At 43.7% G+C, this 24,603-nt stretch overlaps 1 protein-coding gene across 1 annotated transcript; it reads left to right on the top strand.

Annotated features, from left to right (window-relative positions):
* The first annotated feature begins 5,616 nt into the window (after nt 1–5,616).
* On the top strand, nt 5,617–7,452 carry LOC123393418 (putative uncharacterized protein ENSP00000383309). The gene is made up of 3 exons (XM_045085289.1): nt 5,617–5,793; nt 5,924–6,287; nt 6,380–7,452. The coding sequence occupies exons 1-3, from the start codon at nt 5,617–5,619 to the stop codon at nt 7,450–7,452; spliced, it is 1,614 nt and encodes a 537-aa protein (XP_044941224.1).
* The last annotated feature ends 17,151 nt before the right edge of the window (nt 7,453–24,603 follow it).

Raw genomic sequence — 24,603 nt, forward strand, 5'->3', positions numbered from 1 at the left:
GACGCCCCAAACACCTGCACAAGTCTGAATCACGGAGTATGAAACAGATGACCACTCCTTAACAGTCAATTGTTTTGTAGAGATACCAAGTTAGGCACTCTGAAAAGCCATCAACAGCAGAATTAGAGGAGAATTAAAGCAGCCCAAAGATTTACACCTGCATGGCCTCAGTGCTAGGTGAGGGCTCCTTCTGCTCCTCCCTTTTCCACCTAGGGTGACCCTCCATGCTAAAGCCCTGTATTCAAATAGCTCTGAAGTCACGGTGCTGACAGATAAGCAGAGAAACTCAGAATACACGAAGCATCCATATGTCTCGGCTTATTTTATATGTTTCTCTTAGTCTCTTGCCTTTAAAGAACAATCTTCAGTTGCTTCAGTTCCCTGAAAACACTGTAGGGAGAGTCCTGAAAGAATCGGATGAACAAAAATAGGTTTGTAAAATCAGAGAAATTTCACTTATTTATCTTTTCCCAGCTGTTATCCACTTTTGCTTCATTCTCCAAACTCAAAAGAGTAATACGTGAAAAACACAACGGGTTTGCCCTTCTGTTTGTTTCCACTACTTTTTTTTTTTTTTTCCCCACATTAGCACGGTCCCTCTCTAGCCCTTGACTGTTAAATATACCAGAAAATCTCTTTTTAGATTGTTCTCCACGTGTTTTTTCTTATTCCGTTAAATGTTGTTCTATTGACATCCTACCCATCAGGGCTGACATATTCTTTTTTACAAAAAGAAGGTGGATATCAACTCTGTAAAGAATCCATTGCTCATCTTTGACTTTCAAAATGTGTTTAAAGATTCATAATAGTGAGGATATTCAAAGCTTGTACTTTTATTAGTATTAAGAAGAGTAGAGAGCATCACACACACACAGACCCAAACAAGTCAGACATTAGTAACATGAGCACTGCACACGGTCATTCAGTCTGTGAGCATAACTTCTTCCATCATGGGAAGGACACAAAAACCCTTCTGGGGTGGAGGAGGTGAACCAGAGCAATATGACGTCAAGGGAGTCAGAGCCACTGAGAGGAGTGCACCCTTGTTCATGGCCTCCTTGACTTTGGTGGGAGTTGCGGGGGGGCACAAGGAAGAAATAACAGCCACATAGAGCCCTAGAACAATCAGGATTGTACCTTCCTCTGTCGGGACCCCGGGGGGGATGCCACCTGCCACATGTGCCTCCTCAGCCAAGAGAAGAAAAGAAAGGAAACTGAAGGCCTGAGAAACCATGGAAGGAAGTTGAAACTGATTTAATCGACCTTCAATCATGATATAACTGTATAAATTGAACAGAAGACCAAGCTTCAGAAAAGGACATTTAAAAGTTTTCCACAATCTAGCAGACAGGGACTGACAAAGAAGCTAATTTCATCTTTTGAAAAACAAAGACAGAAAAAGTTATTAAAGTATACTGTGTACATTTAAAACTGACCCCTGCGGTTGCTTGAACTGCATTCGCTTTAGTAAAGTCTGATCTAGTCCTTCCTGAGTAAATAACAGCCATATGGCATCTTTTATGATTTTGGTTTCATTTTCTTTGATGTAGAGCAGGAATCTGCAGAATTGTGAAGCAATCTGGTTTCAGAATCAGAATGAATTTTTATGTTTTCGCCAATCTTTTAAATCTCTTACTCGTATGTAAACAGTGTGGTTTTTTCCACTTTTTCTATCAAGTTTTTCAAAACCATTCAGTATATTTTTTACAGAAAAAAAAAAAATCCCCATGTGCCTTCACAACTCGTCCCTTTAGATGACAGCTGATTTTATGCTACGATTAAAATAATAAACTCAGCCACTATGCACAGCATTGTGAAGAAGCAAACCCATCTCTTGGGAAGCATACAATTAATTACAGGAAGCGGAAATTCTACAATCTACAAAGTAGACAGCATTCAGCTAAGGCAGAAGCAGTTCTAGGTCATGGGCTGATGTCAATATGTCTAAAAAATAGGAAAAAATAAATAAAATAAAATGAATAAGTAAAAGAGGCAATCTGGGTTAAATGATAAGCCATTAAGAAAACATCTCCATTAACTCCAATTAACTTCTGAAATAATTATTGCCCGAAACTCTTCCGAGAAGCATAAAATAAGCTGATGTTCCCAAGGCTGTGCTTAATGTACAGACGTGCACAGGAGTAGAAGCCGCAGAGGTAGGGTAGCAGGAGCCCTCCCACACCTGCGCAGATACCTGTTCCCGATGGCGCCACACCTGTGCAGACACCTGTTCCTGATGGCTCCACACCTGTGCAGACACCTGTTCCTGACTGCCCCTCATCTGCTGTTTCATGAAGGCAGAGCCTCATAAACAGGCAGCACACTAACGGTTTGCGATGTCTTCACAGCGTGCTCTCCGCTCAATCGCCTACATGCAAAAAAGCAACTCGATTACATCTTTTTTTAAATTAAGGAAAGTTAATGCATTAACAAACTAGAAGCTAACCATGAATTTTTAATCTGATTTGAAAACAGGATGTCGAGATGTATTTCGCAATTAATATTGCATTTTATTTGACTTGTGATCAGTATCTGGAGGGGTTGTGAGTGGAGTGTGGAAGTGGAAGCATTTATCGGCATAGGCAAGTGAGGGCCAGCTTTTCCTTTAATTCTCATCCCTATTCTACTCCACTGCTTCTGGAGACAGAGAGGGAAGGGCCAGGCATTAACATAAAATAATTGTATCTTCGGCTTTTAATCACATTTAAAAAAATCAGTACACAATTCCAGAGTGTTGGTTCATTGGATGAGATCCAGCAATCAAAGCAAGATTTTAGAACCTCTGTGTTTATAGAAAGTTTCATTATTTTCCTTGTGTGGAGTCCTAGTCCAAATGAGAGTCACTCGCCCCCTCTCATGGTGTCATTGAGGTACTACCACCATTCACCTCAAAGTGTTCTGTTAAGTCCCTGGATTTTCTATTACCAGGAAGTCATTTGGAAGAAATAATCAAGAATACGTTTTTGTTTCCACAACTTCAATCCATTTTAGACTTTCCTAAAGAATTTGTGCTTATATCAATTTTTAAAAAATTAATGATTTTCCCTTAAAAAGTCTGAATCTCTAATAAATTTGACCAATGTCTGCTTTTCATTGAAGATTTTCAAATCGTGTTTACCTTGAGCAAACCTTGAAACAAAAGCAGAAGTATGTCAGCGACCATCTGAAAATTTGGAGCTGAAGAGGCTGACATGGTGAGACAAGGAGCCCTGTTTGGCCGGTTCTTACCCAGTCAAGCAGAAGATTCCATAAATCCCCCGTAAGCACTTACAGAGACAAAGGGCATACAAATCCCGCACTTCACACGTCACATTAGGAAGGGCACGAAGGCGAGTTTTAACCAGTCCCGAGGCCCCCGTGCAGCCCTCGTTCTCCTTGAGTGGCAGGGGTGCATGGTAACCGACGGTGTGGGCAAGTCATGGACTTGCTTCCGCGGAGCCACACCCGCAGCGCGCGTGGGGACGCTCCCGAGAGATCTGGTGCGCTGAGTCACGCCAGCCTTGTCCAGGTACACGCTGTGTCCAGGGCCAGGCAAGGAGGCAGTGAGATTGCAAGTGCAGCCAACGCAATTTCCAAAAGGTGTACCTTCCTTCTCTTCTTTTTTCAAGATTTTATTTATTTATTTGAGAGAAAGAGTGTGAATGGGAGCACAAGCAGGGAGAGTGGCAGAGGGAGAGCAAGAGGCAGGCTCCTCAAGAGCAGGGATTTCACCCCGGTGGGGCTTGACCCCAGGACTCTGAGATCATGGCCTTAGCGGAAGGTAGCCGCGTAACCGACGGAGCCACCCACGCGCCCCAAGCTGTGCCATTCTTGATAGAAGTTTCTCTGTGTAATCATAGGTCCAATTGACTTATTTTTTAAATATTTATTTATTTTAGGGAGAGAGAGAGCTTGTGCTCAAGTGGGGGGAGGAGCAGAGAGAGGGGGAGAGAGACTCTCCAGCAGACTCCCCGCTGAGCCCAGAGTCTGTTGCAGGGTCCCATACCATGGCCCTGAGATTATGACCTGAGTCAAGAGCAAGAGTGGAAGGCTTACTAGACTGAGCCAGCCAGGTGCCCAATAATAGGTCTAATTAGGACAATACATAAAAAGAGTTTTAAAATCACCTTAAGGTGCTTTTAATAAAGTGATCTATATGGTTTCTAACATATTATTTGGAGAAATCATGTCAACTTTATATATATATGTATATATATAAGCTTTACATATATTTAAACAGGAAAATATATTTGTATCTATGTCTCTAAAACAGGAATAAATACATTTGTATCTATATCTATAGATATAGCCTATATATATATATATAATGTATATGTATATATATTATATATACATATAAATACATAGATAAATAGATAGATGAACTCAAGTGTCTCCTTTGATTCTGCATACAGAAAGGAAGGGAAGAAGAGTGCCCTCCCCTTCATTTCTTCATTAATCCCCTCCCTAAAATTACATCTTGAAAGAAAAAAAAAATTTACTTTGGAATAAGAAATTATAAGAAAATTAGAATGTAGATTCTCCATCAAAACATATTCTCAAAAAACTCACTCATAATGTAATTGAATTTAACTCATTCCAAATTCAGAAATGAGTTCAAACCAGAATAACATGCAGTGAAACAATCAGTGTATTCTTTCAGAAGACAAATGTTATTTACAATAAAGACACCTAATTTTGGATCTCAGGTACTTCATTTATGAGGTTTGTGATCTTGGTCAAGTCAATTAACCTCAGAGCCCCTGAGTCTCCACATCACTTACATGGGGATGAAATTATCTGACAGTAACTGTGATGAGCGAGTGAGATGTGGCCTGTGACAAAGTCCAGAGAACTGCGAAACGAGGGGCCTTGCAGCTTTAGAATCAATACAGTGGTGTCGGGAAGACTCTTCCAGAGAGACTCCTGGATTACGACACATAATGGTTCCCAAGACGCAGAGGATATTGTTGCCCTGATTGACTATCGAATTTTCAAATAGTAACAGAAATACATTTTAGGTATCAGAATTATTTTTAAGAGAGTATCTATAAGACAAAGAGCAAGGCTCATCTGTGGATGTAATAATGTGCCTTTGGAATAAAATTGTCTGAATCAGGCAAGATGTGAGAATACAGAGAAGTTAAGAAGCAGACTGGGCGGTCTGTCCCTAAGCCCAGAGCTGACCTTATTGTCAGAGCAGATCCAGCTTCACCTGCCTTTACCGCGGGGCTCAGGAGTCATGACCTCCAAAACTCTCATCTCTCAGGGTCTTCCCTCAACAAGGCAGCAGTTATCTCTTAACGTTTCTCAAGCAATGTCAGTAAAACTAGGCTTCTCTCCATTGTAGTGCTCTTGAAAACACTTTGAGAGATTTCTGACAGAGTTTGGAGACTGTGTCTGCAGTTGTTTCTCCACTAGGCTCCTCGGTAGCAAGGAACAGAATTAGCAGGTAGCTGCTTTCCCCCAGAAAAAGAAAAGGGATAATTAAAAGGATGTGAGAATACTCACACAGCCCAAGAACGCGGGTATGCTGTAGCTAAAAGTTCATCCCACAGGCACAGGTTGTGGGGGGGGGGGGGGCAGCCGTGACCAGTGCCATCAGGAAGACCTGTTTGCAGCACAAACACCAGCAGCATGGAGGGCTGCAGGCAGCGCGGATGTGGCCCCAGAAATGCCAGTGCCTGCGGGGTCCCTGCGGGAAACACATGCCAAACAGAATTAGGAGAAGATGTGGGGGGGGGGGCGATGCTTGTGAAAGAGGATGGGGATGGGGAGCAGGAGGAGGCAGGGGAAGGCCTGAGGTCAGACAGGGTGAGAGCCTGGGAGGGCAGCCTGGGCACGCAGAGCGCACGACTGTGGGGTCCCTCCAGAAGTCTCCCGGAGCCCAACGAGGAGCTCCGGGGCAGAGACTGCTCCCACAGAAGCCCCCGCCTGGGCACAGGTAAGCAGGCCCCACACCAGCACCCTGGGTCATCGGCGGGACCGCCGGAGGAAAGCGGCCGCCTCGGGGGCGCCGGGGACCCCCAGCGGACCGCAGGCCAGCTCCAGGGTCACGCCTGAAGGATCAGAGCGGCCCTCGGCCACGGCCACCGCTCCGGCCACCGACAGCCAGGAGAAGGCTTGCCTGCCTTTCACAGGTCGGCGGGGCCTCGGGCTCAAGGTCGCACCCTCTGGAGGCTGGGGACCTGGGAGGCCAGCACGGGGGAACTGCTATTTCCAGCTCTTTCCCAGGAGCCGGACTCTTGCCTTCCACAAGACGGACGACGTAGCTGTTCTGAAGGACGGTCCGCAGCCCCTGGCGGACGGTCTGATGACAACCCCGTCTCCCGCGTCCCTGAACGGCATTTGGGGAGCTTTCCCCAACCTCTCAGGTAGCTGGTGGTTTCACCCCCGAAAGGGCTAAAACTGGGCTGGGAGAGGCCCGTTTACTGCTGCTCAAGAGGAGCGCACCCCGTGGATGCCGAGTCCCCAAACCCAGAAAGGATAAGTGCTTCCGGGGTCACGGGCCGCACGCGCAGACATAAAATCCCGGATTATTTTAAAGGGGGGAGCGCCCCGCCCGCGCCCCCCGCGGCCTCAGCTGTGGCCGAAGCCGGAGGAGCCGGAGCGGCTCGCAGGCTGGTGGCGGAGCCCGCGCCCTGTGGGCGGACAACGCCCTCCTTCCCGGCCCTTAACAAAGCTCTCCGCATCCCGCAGGTCAGAAGTTTGGGGACCGGCGGCTCCGCGGCTCGTCGGCCGGAGTCTCCACGATGCTGGCAGCTGCGACTCCGCTCTGGAGCCTCCGAGGGCGACAGACTCTCCTTTAATCTTCCTCAGGCTGTTCGCGGAAGTCAGTTCCTGCGGGTTCAGGGCTTCCTTGTGGCTTCTTGGCTGGCTCTCGGCGGAGGGGAGTCTCGGCTTCCAGACACTGCCCGCCCCCAGCCCCTGGCTAGGATCCCGGCGGCAGGTGTCTGCGGGCCCCGCCCAGCGGCAGGTCTCTGCGGGCCCCGCCCAGCGGCAGGTGTCTGCCGGCCCCGCCCAGCGGCAGGTGTCTGCCGGGCCCCGCCCAGCGGCAGGTGTCTGCGGGCCCCGCCCAGCGGCAGGTGTCTGCGGGCCCCGCCCAGCGGCAGGTGTCTGCGGGCCCCGCCCAGCGGCAGGTGTCTGCGGGCCCCGCCCAGCGGCAGGTGTCTGCCGGGCCCCGCCCAGCGGCAGGTGTCTGCGGGCCCCGCCCAGCGGCAGGTGTCTGCGGGCCCCGCCCAGCGGCAGGTGTCTGCGGACCCCGCCCAGCGGCGGTCTGCCCCGCCCAGCGGCAGGTGTCTGCGGGCCCCGCCCAGCGGCAGGTGTCTGCGGGCCCCGCCCAGCGGCAGGTGTCTGCCGCACCCCACTCCCCACCCCCCCACCGCCTGCCTCCAGGCCCTTCCGCACTCCACTTCCGTTTTTAAGAGCTCATACGATCGCGGGGCCCTCCTGGGGGTGATTTTCCTATCTTAATATCAGCTGATTTTTCAACCTTGTTTTTATCTGCCGAGGACCCTCCGAATAGCATCTGGGTCTCGGGGCGATGGAAAAATCGGGGCAGGGAGGAAGGGCATCCTCAGTCCTCAGAATCCCGCCTGCCCCAGCCCGGGCTCCGCAACTCACCAGGCCTTCTGGTGCCCTGGGTGTTCGTTCATTCTTTCTTTCGTTCTTTTTTTCTTTCTCTTTTTAAGATTTTCTTTCTTTATTTGACAGACAGAGATCACAAGCAGGCAGAGAGGCAGAGAGAGAGGAGGAAGCAGGCTCCCCGCTGAGCAAAGAGCCCGATGCGGGGCTCGATTCCAGGACCCTGAGATCATGACCTGAGCCGAAGGCAGAGGCTTAACCCACTGAGCCACCCAGGCGCCTCCCACGGATGTTATCTTGACCCCAAAGATGCTTATTTCTTCAGTGCCTTGCCCTTCTCCCTCATTTCGCAGACACCCCAAATTTAAAGCCAGGGTCACAAAGAACATACTTTAGTTTCCCTCCTCTCACCCGTCGGTATTTACCCATGTATAGTGCGTCATAAATATCTATCGGTTACAGAGGCGATCAGTATATATTTTACACAAACATGTAGTGTTCAACCCACATGTACACAGACCTGGGCGCTGCAGGTGGAGTATGGACTCGAGGAAGGGCCTGCTCCCAAGGACCACATCTGCAGACCCCTGCGTTAGATTCCTGACTTGCCCAGCCGAGGGGGTCAGTTTCTAGATTTACCGAAACACAGTGGCAAGGTGGCTGCAGCTGAGTCCTATGTCTGAAGAGTTTTTTCTTCTGCTACTTGCTTTATAAGGGCTAAGCTGACCCCTGGGGACATCCCAGTACCTACGGAGTCCGACAGGGTGGGATAAGGAGCTGAAATTCTGCTGTACCTGTGACTTCTGTAATCTGCCTCTCGGGATCTGAGCATGATCTCCCATTTCTGAAATTCATGCAGCACCTGCAAGGTAACATCTTCCTCCACGTGGGAAACCCAGGCAGAGCCCAGGGAACCCGGAACAGGATCTGGGCTGCCAATTCTGCCACAGGCCCATGGGTTCTCTTTGGGGAGCTGTATTTGCCCCAACAAACTTTGGCGGTTCCCAGGCAGAGATAACTCTACGATTACTTTCATGTCCTCAGAAGTCCTAGAAATTCTCCCAGGGGGAAGATAATGCACTGAGACCCAGAGAGGTTCTTGCATCAAAAGGTTCTAATCTTTGTTGCTCTGGCTTTTTGTTTTTGTTTTCGTTTTCCCTTTCCCATAGCAGACACCCTTGCATCTTCTCGGTTTGACAGCCACTCAGCCTCAAAGGGAGATAGAAAGATTTGGCTCAAAGACAGGACTTCCAGTAAATGAACAAAAACAAGAAAGCACAGATGTGGGCTTGTCAGCTTTTGAAGCAATCTCATCACTGCTTTCAAAGCGAATATATTTCATGATGTTTTTATGAGCTATTTGAAATAACTCGTCTTATTCCATAAATCATTTTATCACATTACTTACTCCCTTCTTTTAAAAACTGGATTTTGCTTGTTAAAATGTGCCCTTAATTTTCAATAGTTGGACAGAAAAGTTGGGCATGATGGAATTTCACAAGCATATTGATCAGTTCTGGGAAAGGTGGAATGGCTACATTCCTCCCAAATTCTACCTCCCAGCACTAAAAGCCCCTGAGCATGAGACAACCAACAGGTACAAGAAGCCAGCTGAAAGGGAGACGGTGGCAGAACAGGTAGGGAGCTGGGGACGTGAGGAAGGAGCGGGTGGGAGGTTCTTCCACTGGCGTCTTCTGCTGGCTGCCCTACATCCCAGGCCAGGTGCCACAGAGACGGCATCCAAGGGGATGATGTCATTAATATGCCTTGACTGCTTTGTCACAACTACAGTGATTATGGGTGTTTAGTTGACAAACGTCTAAACACTCCTTACTAGACACTATGGGAGTCTCACCTAATTCATTTTTCAAAAGTTTGAAAGCCACACACACACATACTTATATCGCTTCAAGTTTATATTTTAAAAAATTTTTTCATTAAGGATTTCACAGAATCGTGAAGCTGGAGGGGACAGTGAACCCTCAGCCATCAAATACCCATGTTCCTTCAGCCAGACAGGGTGATGTCAAACGTTTCAGCTTGTTACCTTCTCCGACATGCACTAACGGGGACAGCCATGGCCGAAGTCTCCAAAGATATTAAAAACTCTAACCCTGCGCGCCTGGGTGGCTCAGTGGGTTAACGCCTCTGCCTTCAGCTCGGGTCATGATTCCGGGGTCCTGGGATCGAGCCCCACATCAGGCTCTCTGCTCAGCGGGAAGCCTGTTTTCTTCTCTCTCTCTGCCTGCCTCTCTGCCTACTTGTGATCTCTGTCTGTCAAATATATAAATAAGATCTTAAAAAAAAAAAAAAAAACCTCTAACCTTTACACTCCAAGAAGACCATTTCCACCTTGAAAGTTCTGTCTTTGAAACAGCAGCTTGCTTTTCACAGGAGGAAGGGTAGGGTATTGGCCAGGAGGGAGGGAGAGTTCCTCGTGGGCAAGTGTCACTGTGGATTAGCTATGGGCCACAGAATTATAGCTGGTGCTGTGCCCAAAGTTAATTGCAGAACATAGTAAAGGAACTTCTATTTTGACTCACTAGTGCACCGTTTTCCATGTGTGGTTCAAAGGAGCTGGGGTCACATGTCTGGAACCCGAGCTACCGTATGCCCCCCTCGGAGGCTGTCGGAGGAAATGGATTCCCTTCTCGGGGCCCAGGGGAAACAGCTCCCATCACCCCAGGAAGATTCACAGGACAGCAATGCTCACTCAGAGGGGCCACTGGAGCCTATCACGTGGATGTCTAGTGTACTTATATAAACATACACCTCTTCGTAAACACTAGAACTTAAAGATGATTTCCCAATACAACTAAGTGCCAAGATAGTCCACCAGAACAAAGAGAAAAAATAAATCACTTTCCAGATACTGTTGTTACACTGTAACTGTTTCTTGAATTTCTACATATGGGCTTGTTTTTGTTTTATTATATATGCTTTTGTTTATATTTATGGAAACTGTTTAGGGGAGTTTGCCTGGTCCTGGCCCTAACTTGTCCAGTTTGAATTCTTCTCTCTCTCTCCTTCTCTCTCTCTCTCTCTCTCTCTCTCCCTCTCTCTCTCTCTTTCTCTTTTTTAAAAAGAAACAAGCACCATGTCCTCAAAACCTTGACTATTTTCTCCATATATCCTCTACTCTTGATTCGTCGCCCTGCTGATTTCTCCTGATAGGTAACCAGCTTCCAGACTCCTCTGTCCCTACTGCTCCAAGTTTGAAGATGCGATACAGCGGTTAAAATTAGTTTGCAGCTGTATACCTCTCTTTTTCCTGAACTTCAGGCCTTATACATGTCATACAGATCCAACAAAATACTGACTGTACAAATGGGAAAAGCAAGGAAACCTACAGAGACCAGGTGGATGACCAGAATCTTAAGTCGAGCTCATCGCCTGGGCTGTGGCATCCTTCCGTGGTCTCACCTCTGTGGTCAGATGTTACAGTGGATCATATACTGGCCTCAAAATTGCATCTGCAGCTGTATCTAAAATTAATTGCAAAATGTACTAAAGGAACTATTTCTTGACTTATTAGTGCACAATTATCTGTGTGAAACTGCATTTATATGGTCTGTCCTAAACTCTCTACTTTTCATTCTCTAGGTAGATCATGTCGGATAAAATAGTCATTCAGTGTGTCTTATAATGTGTTGAATGGCTGTCCTGTTTTAGGCAGTGAAGTAGATGCTGGCATGCCGTGCCGTGCAAAGGTATATGCTTCCTGCCTTCACAGGACTCACTGTCAGAGATTAAGGGTAATCAAGTCATTCCACAAATGTATTTATTATGACAAGCCTGCAGGGCTATGTGAGCAAACATGGGGTGTGTTGGGAAAGTAAAATGGGGAGCCTGTTCTATCTGCTGGTCAGGGAAGAATCAGCAAAGGCAGACGTACGGGATCTGTGACGAGAAGGAACCGAAGGAAACGGGGGTGGGCAGGGGTGACGGTCCGCTGGAGCCCAGGGCCTCAGGGAAGGAGTCCGTTGAACCACCCTAGAAAGTGGAAGCGGGGCGGGGGCTGGAAAGAAGTGAGGGCAGTAGGAAAGGTAGAGGGGGCTGGGGTCGCAGGAGGTTTTGGGATCTGGTGGTCTTTATGCCAAGAGCCCCAGAACGCTAAAAAAAGGGGGGGGGGAGAAGAGAAGAGAAGAAAAATAAGAGTAGAGGAGAGAAGAGGAAAGGAAATGAAAGGAAAGAAAAAGGGAAGGGGAAATGGAAAAGGAAAGGGAAGGGAAGAAATGTAATAACCTTTGTCTTCACTAAAATATTCTGGCTGCATCATGGAGAGGACACTCAGTGACAAGGATGGAGAATGGCATTTTGAGGCGACCACAGTCATCTTGAGTGCACCAGACCTGCAGATCCACTCCGAGTCCTAGAGACTGAGACCCGGAACACCCGGGGGCTGTGGGTGCGCAGCAGCTCCCTCCCTCCCCGTGCAGAGCTGGTTCCCCATGCACAGTCCTTCCTTTCTTTTTTCTGGGGGTCGTTCCTTTACTCCATGTTACTTAAAAAAAAATGGGGCTCTTTCTCCTATGTATTTAAATAGATATCTATATTTCTTCATTATAGTATGCATTGTTATAAAGGATATAACCCAGGGATAAAGCATATTAGGGCAATGTGATATCCATCACATCATAAGCTATTTAAAACACACCTGAACAAGCCCCTCTTTAAAAGCCAACGACTTTACATTGACCAGATTCTTCTTGAATCTCTATGCCTTTCCCACTTCCCCCGGAGAATGTTTGTAAGGACTTCTCATCGAATGCCCTGCTGTATGTCCATGCCACACAAATGAGCATATCCATTTGATTTTTACAATGCCCTGTGTTCAGAAGGCATCAGGGTTAACGTTTGTTTTAGATTAAGTTACCATTGCAGTTATTTTTAGCAAAAACATACTGAAAAACAAATTACTATATGATTTATGAAATATTAGACATAAAAAGCAAACTCATGGGACATGAATCTCATGAGAGAGAGAGATGAGGTTTTCTTTCATTTTCAAATATTTTAGACAGATGTGTGCAGTAGCACCATGTCTTACTAGAATGAAGTACGGTTGGGCAAAATTTTATATTACTGTTTATATAATGTAAATGTTTAAAAACCTGGTTCAGAGAGACAGAAATGAAATGAAGTTTGGTTTAACAATGCCATTTATTTCTTCAATCCTGTTTCAGGATATATTTCCCTATTACCTAGTGAGTGATCTAGGATATAAAATTATTTTTAATACTCTATACTGTGCCAACTTGATGAAGTTCCATCTGAAAAGAATTTCAAAGACTTTATAATGGGCAGAGAGATTGTGTTCATTCAATGAAATACTGGAACATCTAAGAGACCTCAGAGGTTATCTGATTCTACAGTTTCTGAATCTTTCTTTTTCTTTTCTTTTCTTTTTTGACTGAGCTATTTTATTCACTCTTTAAGATATAAAGAATTGAAGGTAATGTAATTCTTTTTCATAGATATTTAAATGCATTGTATTAGGTGGAAATTCAATTAATTTCTTTTTATAAGATTGTCTTTATTATTTACTTGACACAGAGAGAGAGAGAGAGAGAGCAAGCAAGCAAGCACAAGCAGAGGGAGCACAGGCAGAGGGAGAGAGAGAAACAACCTCCCTGCTGAGCAGGGAGCCCGATGTGGTGCTTGATTCTAGGATCCTGGCATGGTCATATGACCTGAGCCAAAGACAGATGTTTAACCAACTGAGCCACCCAGGCACCCCTCAGTTAATTTCTACCTTTAGGGAAGATGCTGCCAACCTTCCACTACATTTTATGCAAATTCATGTTAGTACTCCTGTTCTTTTATGTGTGTGTCTGCCTTTGGGATTATTGTTTGAAATGGTTTTCCCACCATACTGGACCCACTAGTAACCAACCAGCTAAATAAAATCTGTGTTTATTTTCTATCTGCAGGAGAGTCAGAGCAACACTGTTGCTGTCGGGGCTGGAGCAGATGAACCCCATCAATGCAAGAGGAACACGTAGAAGAGCGCCAGCGGAGGGCAAACCCGCGTCTCAATAGACATTGGCCTTTATCATTCTCCTGTGCTCTCTGGACCAAACACAAGTCTGTTTCCAAACTGTTCCAGTGAACAGGCTGCATGGGGCTTGCTGTAAAATATGATGCCATAATTTATGGGAAACTTTCCATGATCATAGATATTGAACCAATATTTATTCCATAAATAGTCTCTTCCAAAGGGGAAAAATTATGTTTTCCTTAGACAACATTTTTCAGATGATACTTCTTTATTTCAAGCTTGAATTATTTGCTTGATAGATTCCATAATTTATACTCTATTCACATAGGAAATAAGCACAGTACGTATCGATGTGGGAGTATCCTATGTTCCTAAGACTTTTGCCTTCGGGCTTAACATCCACTATACTTTCGAATGTTCTTTCTGTAACCCAGAATTTAGCTTCTCCCTGATCACTGCTCTTTCCAGGAGCCCTAGTTTATCTCTCTCTCTGCATGACAGTACAGCTGTACCGCTCCAGATACGGGGTAAGAAATTCATCAGCATTTTATTGTTCTTTCCAGATTCTGTTCTTCCATTGATTCAACCTAAGAGTTTCTTGTAGTCGTAACGTGATGTCGCCATGCACAGAGGCCACTTGCAAAGCAACCCTTAAAACACACACTGTCTTGTGTTCACAGTTTCCCCTTGCTTCTCTTCATACAACTGATATTTTACATCCTGTTGTTCAAAGCTGTTGAGTACTAATTTTGTCACCCTTATTCACTGTGCTACATATCTTCTCTCATATTTGGCTTGGAGTTTCCTAAAGAATGGGTGAGTAGCATCTCAATATAATTTTCAAAGCATTAAATTATTAAAGCATTATAGCACTATTATTAAAGCATTAATAAATATATAAAAAAAGGACAAGGACAAGGTAGGGATCAACAGTAATCTTTTCCTCCCAGGGATATCCGATAGAAACAGCACTATTCTGATACTGATACATCTAGTATCTATGTGTCTATTACCTTCCATTTATCTATCTACCTATCCCAAGATCATCTGCTGACTCTTAAGTAAGGTAGTATCTCAGATCCTTCAAGCTTTTAATATAACACTAATATCATTTTTTTAAAAAAAAGATTTTATTTATTTATTTGACAGACAGATCACAAGTAGGCAGAGAGGCAGGCAGAGAGAGAGGAGGAAGCAGGCTCCCCACCCAACAGAGAGCCTGATGCGGGACTCGATCCCAGGATGCTGGGATCATGACCTAAGCCGAAGGCAGAGGCTTTAAGCCACTGAGCCACCCAGGTGCCCCAACACTCATATCATTTTATCATCAAGCATTCCAGTAAACTTTTAGGAAAAGAAAATCCTTTTTTATTTTAATTAATTAACTTGTATATTGACTCTTTGGTATTCCAAATACATAAAGCCTCCTTTACTGTTCTGTTTTTAAACAATCTTAAAAGTAACATGATTTTTTATTAACAACTTTATTGATGTGTAACAAAAAACTGCACATTTAATGTATGCATTTTGATGAGTTTGGGCATATGTATGCCCCTGTGAACCCATCATCCCACTCAACATCATAAATGTATCCAACCCATCACCTCCAAACATTTCCTCATGCTTCTCCTCTCTTGTGGTAGGAACGCTAAACACAAAATTTCTCTCGGACAATTTTCTTTTAAGTGTACAATACGGTATATAATAACAATACAATACAATACAGTATTGTGAACTATTCTTTGTTTACTCCTAATCCCTAGTGTTGGGATTTGGTGGGGAGACCTTAGGGAGGTAATTAGGGCTAGATTCAGTAATGAGGATAGGGCTATCATGACAGGATTAATGCCTTTACAAAAATGGAAGAGATGAGATTGTTTTTCTCTCCACCATATGAAGGAGAAGGTCTCTTATGAAAATCCAGGAAGGGGGCTCTCCCCGGGAACTGAATCAGCTGGTATCTTGATCTTGGACTTCTCAGACTCTGAAGCTGTGATAAATAAATTTCTGTGATTTAAGTGCCCAGTCTATGATATTCTGTTAAAACAGCCAGAACTAAGTAAGGCCCAGCATCCAGGAGGATACCTAATATTCCTAGTTTGTGTACCTATAAGATTGATATAATGTCCTCAGCATACACCCAGGCTAACTTCCATGGAGAGTTATTCCAACTTTATTTAGATAAATCGGGTCTTGTGACATTGGTGCACCTGAGCTTCCAGTAAGTTTTGCGTGACTTTCAAGCTCTTGCAACTTTTCATTCACAGCTTCTTCAAGCAGTAGGGGACCAGGACCTAAGACTCTTACTTTTATCCTGTTCTGTTCAGTTGTCATTCTGTATCCCAGCTAGACTTGTGCCTGTATTACTTAGATAACTGACAATTGTTTTGCATCCATTTCCAGATTTGGGCCTCTTCCAGCCTGTAATGTTTTAAGCCACAGATCTGTGCTAGTTCAATTTCAAAGAGATATGAGTTTTCTAGCTTGTAAAATAACAATCCCTATTATTTGGTATATAAGGTTTATAGAAATGTTCTGAAATGTTTAAATAACAATTAGTATCTCACACAAGAAAATCCATCATTGGTTTTAGGATTTACATATTATTTTTTAGATGTGGAGCAACACTTTTGACTTACCAAAGTGGTTTCTGAATTAAACTTAGCCTTCTCCTGACAATTGAGCATATGGTGTTCACACATTTTCATAAATGAATCTTCATAACTATGGTAACATGTTCATCTCAGAAGTATATGGCGTAAAGTCTTGGGGCAATGGAAATAGAGTTGTGTTATCTCCCTGAAACTGAAAACTTATCTGATAACAAGGTATGCCCTCTTCTCTCCAGTAGATGTCTCTCTTACACTTTCTCAAGAATCTAGAAACTATCCGAGGCAATGATTTTTTTTTAAAAGAGGGCACGGATTGCATGGAGCACAGGGTGTGGTAAAAAAATAATGAATACTGTTTTTCTGAAAATAAATAAATTAATTTAATTAAAAAAAAAAAAAAAAAGAATATGTTAGGATCCTATATTTGAGAAATGTATGTCAAAATATTTAAATAAAGCAGCTCTACTTTTTAAAACTTTAGCACTGGTAATTGGGTTCCATCTTTATATAGAATTACTTTTACATGTGGATTGCCAGTTCTTCGATTACAAAGGGTTAATATCTTAAAAAAAAAAAAGAGGGTTGTCTATCCATGTTTAGTGATACTTTTTACTCTCAGCTTTGAGTGTTTTTGAAAATCAGTTTCAAAGTATGCCATCATTAGGGAAATATGTTCCTACTATTTACACATAGATTGACTTTCATTTTATTTTATTTTTCTACACAGAACTTTAAATAAAATTGGAGGATGTTTCTAACAATTACAAAGGTAGGAGGAGCTTTCCGGTTCTTTTTTTTTTTTTTTTTTTAAGATTTTATTTATTTATTTGACAGAGAGAAATCACAAGTAGTCAGAGAGGCAGGCAGAGAGAGAGAGGGAAGCAGGCTCCCTGCTGAGCAGAGAGCCCGATGCGGGACTCAATCCCAGGACCCTGAGATCATGACCTGAGCCGAAGGCAGTGGCTTAACCCACTGAGCCACCCAGGCGCCCCAGCTTTTGGGTTCTTAATGGTGCTGACCAAATGCTTAGGAAAGCGAGGCCCTTTATATCCAGATGTTTGCAATCTCTACTTCCACTTTGAAACAGAGGCGGGCAGAGCCATCGTGTTCTGGAAAGGCAAAGCATACTGTTCATTCCCTCAGCAAGCATCAGATTATTTGATCTTAGTTTAACTTCCTGATGCCGCTTCACTTGGCAGAGGGCATCTGGCAGCAGCTGTGGGATAACAGCTGTGATTTCCTTTAATTGAGTCAAATGAGTCTTGAGAGCTGGGTAGGAAGTTGTTCTTTTGAAATGCTGTTCCTTTTACGTCACTTTCCCCTAAAAGTTGAACGAGATTATAGGGGGAGAAATGTTCTCAAGTGCTCTTTTCCAGAGAAACGTCATCCATAATCATTCAAAATCTATAAAATCCATTCTGTAAGAGAGGCAACAAATGTGATGGAGGTTAGAGGAGAGAACCGAAATCAAACATGGCTGCTTGGAAATTCAAAACTGTCTGCATCCCTCCTAATTCACACTCTCCCCAAGACACACAGGAACTTCACTCTTCGGCCTACATGTAGCTTGTGGCAATATCTGAACTTTATATGGCTTCTGTATGTATTCATCAAGCATATATGGGCTCAGAAATCAAATAATGTGCCTGACAATCACTTTAATAGGTTACCTTGAATTTAACAAACCTTTTTTTTTTTTTTTTGTTAATTGCTTAGTCTTTGAACTAATTCTTTCAAGGAAGTGAATATAAAAATAAAATTGGTAATCTATCTTATTTTAGGGGAAGGGTTTGGATCCTATAAGATCCTTCTAATTTTAAAACAAAACAACTTTTCTGATTTTACTTATCATACATCTTTCAAATTAGGTAAATAAAGTAATACTTCTTTGAAAGCCTTTTTCAATTCCTGTCAATTCTGACCACTGAAATACCCTTTTAAACAGTGATATAAAACAGCCACAGCAATGGAGTAAACCAAACGCCTCTAGATCATGAATATTAAATGTTACTGCAAAAAACCTAAATATCCAATTACTCCTGAAGAAACAAATATTCCTCTAGTATAAAATAATATTGAAGCTAGCTATTTCAATGTTGAAGTTTCCAAATTATATCAAACTTTCTTTTGTAAAGGAAGCGAGCTAAATTTTTGAGGTTTAACAAATTGTACACTTTCGCTTTCAAATAAAAAACAACATGGATTAAAGTGTCATCTCAGCAGGAATAGTACAGCAGAATGTGGGTCAGAGTGGGTATGACAACTGGGTGCACTTTTGTTTGGTTCTGATACTTGACACTACTGGAAGCAGTTTCAGAATAAGCGGGAAGTAGTCACGATATAATCATGATCATTATGATCATAATAATGTCTCGGTCAAAAGTGTACAATCTCCTCTCCATACTTCTTAATTCTACATCGGTCATGTTCACTTTCCTGGAACAAGAGGATCTGTGCTCATGGGGGTGATGTGAGCCTATTACTCCAATGCAACAGGTCACCGATTCATTTCCTCTGTGACTCCTCTCTATAAACGCTTGCTATCTCTTAGCAACGATGCAAACCCAGGTTCTGCAGGGCTTCGTTCCTCCATCTCCATTGCTGGCGATGGGACAGATGACACCACGAGCTTTCTGAATTGTCAACTGATAGAACATTCTTCCTTTTTAATAAATTAATGGGAATGCCAGGATTTGTAGACATGTTTTTTTGTTGTTTTGTTTTGTTTGTTTGTTTGTTTTAAAGAATCTTATAGGGGCAACTCTGCTTTGGTAAAGATGAAACAAAAGGAGTTTTTCCCCTCTTCCTTCTGCTAAATGCTGATAAAACTCTGAAATTTATATGGAAAGCAAACACAAGGAAACTCTGAAAGGTGGAGGAAGAAGACAGACCAGTCAGTGACCTCAAAACTCAATTAAGGAGTTAACTGAGTTCCTGGGTTTGTTTGTTTTTTTCTTTTGGCTCATATAAACTACATATGAAGCTGAAGAATTCTACCAGCAACCCAGATTTGTGAATGGAAGCAGGCAGAAAAGCCTGCTCCCTCTGGCTCAAGGATCTGGAAAGGGGTGTCCTGGGAAGACAGGACATTTGAGACAGTAATCTCTCTACTTCAGCATATACCACAAGAATAAAATGAGGCCTCATGCCACCACTGCCACCAAAAGGAGTAGGGAGCTTAGATTTCTGATTGCCCCAGGCTCTAAGCTCCCCACTGGCCAGTATCATTCCAGTTGGACAATAACAAGGTACCCTCACATGGAGGGCTTCCAGCTTCACCCAACAGTGATGAGATGCCCTTCACCTCTCTGCTGGGTTCTATCACCAACATTCTAGTGCCCAACCGTATTGAGGCTAACCTCTCCACTCCCCTCAAAGTTAGCAGAGGCCAAGTTTGGAGTGTTAATAAGCTGCACCTGTCCCTCCAAGTCACGGAGGGTCTAACAGGGAAATGAAGTAAGGAGCAACCGTATCCCACTCCCTGGTGTTAAGAGATTGATTGAATGGGGAAACTTAACCTCCAACCCCACCTGGCAGTGAAGAAGTTCTGGCCCCTTCTTTCTGAAGGATAGAAGGGGAGACCAGCTAAAAAACGTAGATGGAAACAAGACCCAGATTATCCCAATATAATACTCAACAGGTTCTGGTTTCACCCATCATACCAGGAACCAGGAAAAACTCTAAATGAGAAAATCAACCAAAAGGTCCCAAACACCAAAGTGATATAGATGCTAGAATTATTTGACAAAGGATTAAAAGAAGCCACAACAAAAATGTTTCACATTGTAAGCACAAAGGAAAGAAAAGATAGAAGATTTCAAGAAGGAAATAGAAAGATACAAAGATGAAACAAATGGAAGGTTTAGAACTATTGAATGTAATAACTGAGAACAAAAACTCTGTGGATAGGCTCAAAAATAGAACAGAGAAACAGAAGGAAATCCATGAACTTGAAAAGAGAAGGACATATATTGCCTAGTAGGTAAACGAAAGAGAGAAGCAGACTGAAGAAAACGTGCAGAACAATAGAGGCATGGGTGCTTACAACTCAAGACCTGAACCACGGGCCATGGGCATCCTAGATAGAGATGGGGTAGGGTGGTATGATTGGAAAATAGTTGAAAAAATAATGGCTAAAAAGTTCATGGATTTGGCCAAACACAGAAACCTATGGATTTGAAACGCCGTGGGAGCCACAAACAGTACAAACCTGAAGAAATCCACAAGACACATCATCATCAAATTTACGAGAACCTAGGACAAGAAAAATTTTTGAAAGTAGTGAAGAACATCTTAACCACCAGAGGGGAAAACTCCAATGACAGGGAGTTTCTCACCAAAATAAATTTGTTTTGTTTTGTTTTGTTGTTGTTGTTGTTGTTGTTGTTTTAAAGTGTTGAAGGAAAACATCTCTCATCCACAAGTTCCGTATTTAGTGAAAATATCCTCCAGGCATGAAAGGGGAGTCAAGATACTTGCAGATGAAGAAAACTAAGAGTCCTTGTTGCCAGCAGTCCTGGTCTGACAGAATGACTAATGGTCGTTCTCTAAACTGAAAGAAAGCCCCAAAGAGCCAACTGTGGAAGATCAGAAGGACAAGAAGGACACAAAAGGGAAGCAAAAATACGGATAAATATGATAGACTTTCCTTCTCCTCTTGAGATTCCTATAATATGTTGGATGATAGAAGCAAAAAAATAACACAGCCTAATGTGGGTTTGAGTGCATGCAAATGAAAGATTTAGGATGGCTAATTAAAAACAGAGAAGAGCACAGTAACATAAAGATAAGTAAAGCTTCTATATGTCCTCAACCTAGTGAAAATTCCCAAGTATACTGTTTTGTTAGAGTGATATAATCCTTGAGCAACCACCGGAAGCTATACAAAATCTATCCAAGCACTATACAGATAAATCAATATAAATCCTAAAAAAAAATTTAAGCAACTCCCAGGAAGGCAGATAAATGAAAAACAGAGAGAACAAACTGAAAGGAAAACATAAAGTGGCAGCCTTCAGTCCAGTGATATCAATAGACACATTATATTTGAATTGTCTCAATACACCAGCTAAAACACAGAGATTTGCAAGACGGATGTATAAAAAAATGAACATAAGAAAGCAAAACCAACCAAAAAAATACAGACAAAGAAAACTGACCCAACTATACGCTGCTTATAAGAAAATCTCTTCAAACATAATAATATGGGTGGGTCGAAAATAAAAGTATGAAAAAAAGCTCTATCATGCAAACATTAATGAAAAGAAGGCAGAAGTATCTCTATTAAAATCAGTTAGCATTGACTTCGGAGAAAAGAAAATTGCCAGAAACAGTAAAGGACATTACATAACGATCCACCAAGAAGTAGTCATAGCAACCCCGAATGTGTGTGTGCCAAACACCAGAGCTACAGAGCTGCACAATATGGTCATGCGTCAGGGATGGACAGAATTAGGAAGAGAGACAGATAAATCCACACCTCCTGCTGGAGACCAGCACCTGTCCCTAAACAACTGATAGAGGAACTAGAGAGAAAATCAGCGAGGGTAGAGGAGAACTCAATGGCACCGTCAACCAACAGGTTCTCATCCATAATCACAGAACACTTCAAACAACGGGATACATAGTCTTTTCAAGTGCCCATGGCACATTCACCAAGCTAGACCATACCCGCAGTCAGAAAACAAACCTCAGTAAGTGTAAAACGATTGAAATAATATACAAGGTGTTCCTTAGCCACAGTGGAATGGAGCTAGAAATCAATAACACAAAAAGCCAGGAAAATCTCCAAACACTTGGAAATGAAACGATATACTTCTAAATCATCCTTGGGTCAAACGGGACGTCTCAAGGGAAATAAAAGAAGTACTTCAAACCGAATGAAAGTACAAACGCACTGAACTGAATGTATTCATAGGATTTAGAGAATGATCTCTAGAGAATTAAAAGGAAAGCCAATGAACTAAGATTTATCACAGAAGCTAAGGATGAATCTGTGTCTCAGCCCCAGAATATCAGTTTCTTAATATTATGATGTGATTGTATGATGTTTCACATTTTTTTTAGTAGTTAGTAATAATGATTGCCAATAAGTACTAGTTTTGTGCTACTTTAGCTGTTTTATTATTGTCTACATAAAGAATTAAATGGCGAGCCAACAAATATCTACTGTACTTCAGAAAAGTAATTCCACTTGCAAATCCTGGATAGACACCGTAGGTAACTAGGCTATACCCTCAAAGCTTCTTAACTTTATTTCACATTAGAAACAGCCTCTTTTTGTGAAGGGCTCTATTGTTCAGAGAAACAACAGGGATTTAACTCCACAACCCTGATTACAATAAGGACAATTTTTTTTTCCAGGATTTTATTTATTTATTTGAGAGAGAGAAAGCACAAGCATGGGGACCAGCAGGCAGAGGGCGAAGCAGACACCACCCCACTGAGCAGGGAGACTGATCTGGGGCTCCATCCCTGGGATCATGACCAGAGCTGAAGGCAGACGCTTAGACTGAGCGACCCAGGTGCCCCAAGAAGGACAATTTGGATTTAAACAGAAAAGAAGGCAGTGGATATACGTTCTAAAGGTCTGGCAAATCATTTTAAAACACTGAATTAACACACTGGGAGGGATTTATAGAGGATTTTTTGCATGTAATATCAGAGGGAATCATGACGAGTTTGTTTCATTTTAAACTCAAAATTCTGGCAAATTGCTATGACGGTGTGTTCTGCAGAGCTACCCCTCACCCACCGGTACTTATCACTTCCCACCGCCGATACCTTAAAACCCTGCTCATAATTGTCCTATGAGGAAAAACGAAATGTCATCTGCTGTTCCTCACAGCAAATGAACCCCATGCACTCTACTGAATACTGTTGATGTAAAACATACGGGAGATGTTATGAAATCCACCGGCAGGTGTAAACATACTTCAAAACACGGGCAGTCTCCATCACCAACACGGGAAGATCCGTCAGCACAACAGGCAACTTCAGCAGCCTGCTGCTCCAGGCAGGTCGGACGACCGCGCGGTTCCGGCAGGAGCCGTGCCTGGAAAACACCCTCCCCCAGGAGCTCTCTGCTAGGGGGCGAAAGCCCTTCACTCCCGCAGCACCCAGTCCGCGTGTGAAAGCTCACAGAAATTCAGCTGAGAAATTAGGGCAGGTGGAGGGTAAGTGTGAGTTGTAGGACCCATCAAGTCAGAAGTCAATGCCATATTATAAAATTAGTGCATCATTAATCTGAAACGAGGAAATGGGGAGAGACAGAGAGATTGAGAGATTGCGAGAAAGGGAGAGCAAGCGTGAGACTTCTTCCAACGGCCTTAGGCAGTTCATTTATTGGAAAGTAGTTTATTGGGAAACTGTGAACAATATATTAATGCCTTCAAGCAGATACTTTCCATTTGAAATATAAACTGGATCTCAGAGCTAGAGGGCCCTTGAAAATCACTTGGTTCTTTATTTTACACACGGGGAAATCACGCAATTCAGCGATTTACTCAAAGTGTCGGGCAGTCAGCAGCAAGAGCTGATAATAGGAACCATTTCTACCCAATTGTCAATTTATTTCTGATCGGACTGCCTGCTTCTCCTTCTCCCCAAATTGCTGGTGTCAAACAGAGCTCGATCTTTTATTTCAGTTTGTGTGCACAAGGCTCTACGTCCTGGGACTGACACCCAGGGCAGCTGAGGGGGAGCAGAGAGGTGGATGCTGCTGTCCCCCACCGTGAGGAGGCGGGTGCAGGTCACTGACCACGGAGCCCAGAGCGGGCTGGTGCCCGTCCCCGGGCCGGTGTTCTCACCCCAGCATAGCCACCCACAGGCACCACTGGTTTAAGATTTCTCAGGGTCTGTTTTCTCAGGAGGGAACTACTATCCAAATTAACTTTACATGTCAAAGCATCTCTTACACGACTAAGCCTGAACACACACACAGTGTGGCTGCCCTGATTGTCCCAGCACTCGCCGCGTCACAGCAATCTTACAAAAAGTGAGCAGAGCCACCCTCGCCCTTCACAGCTGAGTGGCCCTGGTCTCCCGTTCCAATAAGTTCTCCTACACGACCTTCCTTGTCCTCTAAATGCCAAAAAATAAAGTATAAATCCCTCAGCCTGACTCTGAGCCCCCAAGTCCCTGCGCCCCCAGCCCGGGGCCCGGGGCGGACACCACAGGACAAGGAGGGTGTCCTGAACGCAGCACCTGCCTTATCAACCATACCTTTCTGCACCTGGTTGCCCCTAGCAGAACATTCCTTCCTCTCTGTCTCCAGCAGAAAACCTCCACTTCATTAAGTGCCCAAACGTCACCTGCTCCGTGAAGCAACAAAAGCCAGCACAGAAGCATCATGGTGACATCCCACTCAGGAACTGTGTTTTGGGAATGATTTTGTAGTTCAAATACATTCAACACAGTGATTTTTCA

Source organism: Mustela putorius, unplaced genomic scaffold (genome assembly GCF_011764305.1).
Source record: "Mustela putorius furo isolate JIRA1106 unplaced genomic scaffold, ASM1176430v1.1 tig00000835_pilon_pilon_pilon, whole genome shotgun sequence".
Lineage (NCBI taxonomy): Eukaryota > Metazoa > Chordata > Mammalia > Carnivora > Mustelidae > Mustela > Mustela putorius.

What these genes read in the sequence shown, in the direction of transcription:
- LOC123393418 (XM_045085289.1), top strand. Translation starts at nt 5,617, where the DNA reads ATGGAGGGCTGCAGGCAGCGCGGATGTGGCCCCAGAAATGCCAGTGCC. An exon ending in AAGGCCTGAGGTCAGACAGG is followed by an intron (nt 5,794 to 5,923) that starts GTGAGAGCCTGG and finishes GCCTGGGCACAG; the next exon opens with GTAAGCAGGCCCCACACCAG. An exon ending in TCCGCAGCCCCTGGCGGACG is followed by an intron (nt 6,288 to 6,379) that starts GTCTGATGACAA and finishes CACCCCCGAAAG; the next exon opens with GGCTAAAACTGGGCTGGGAG.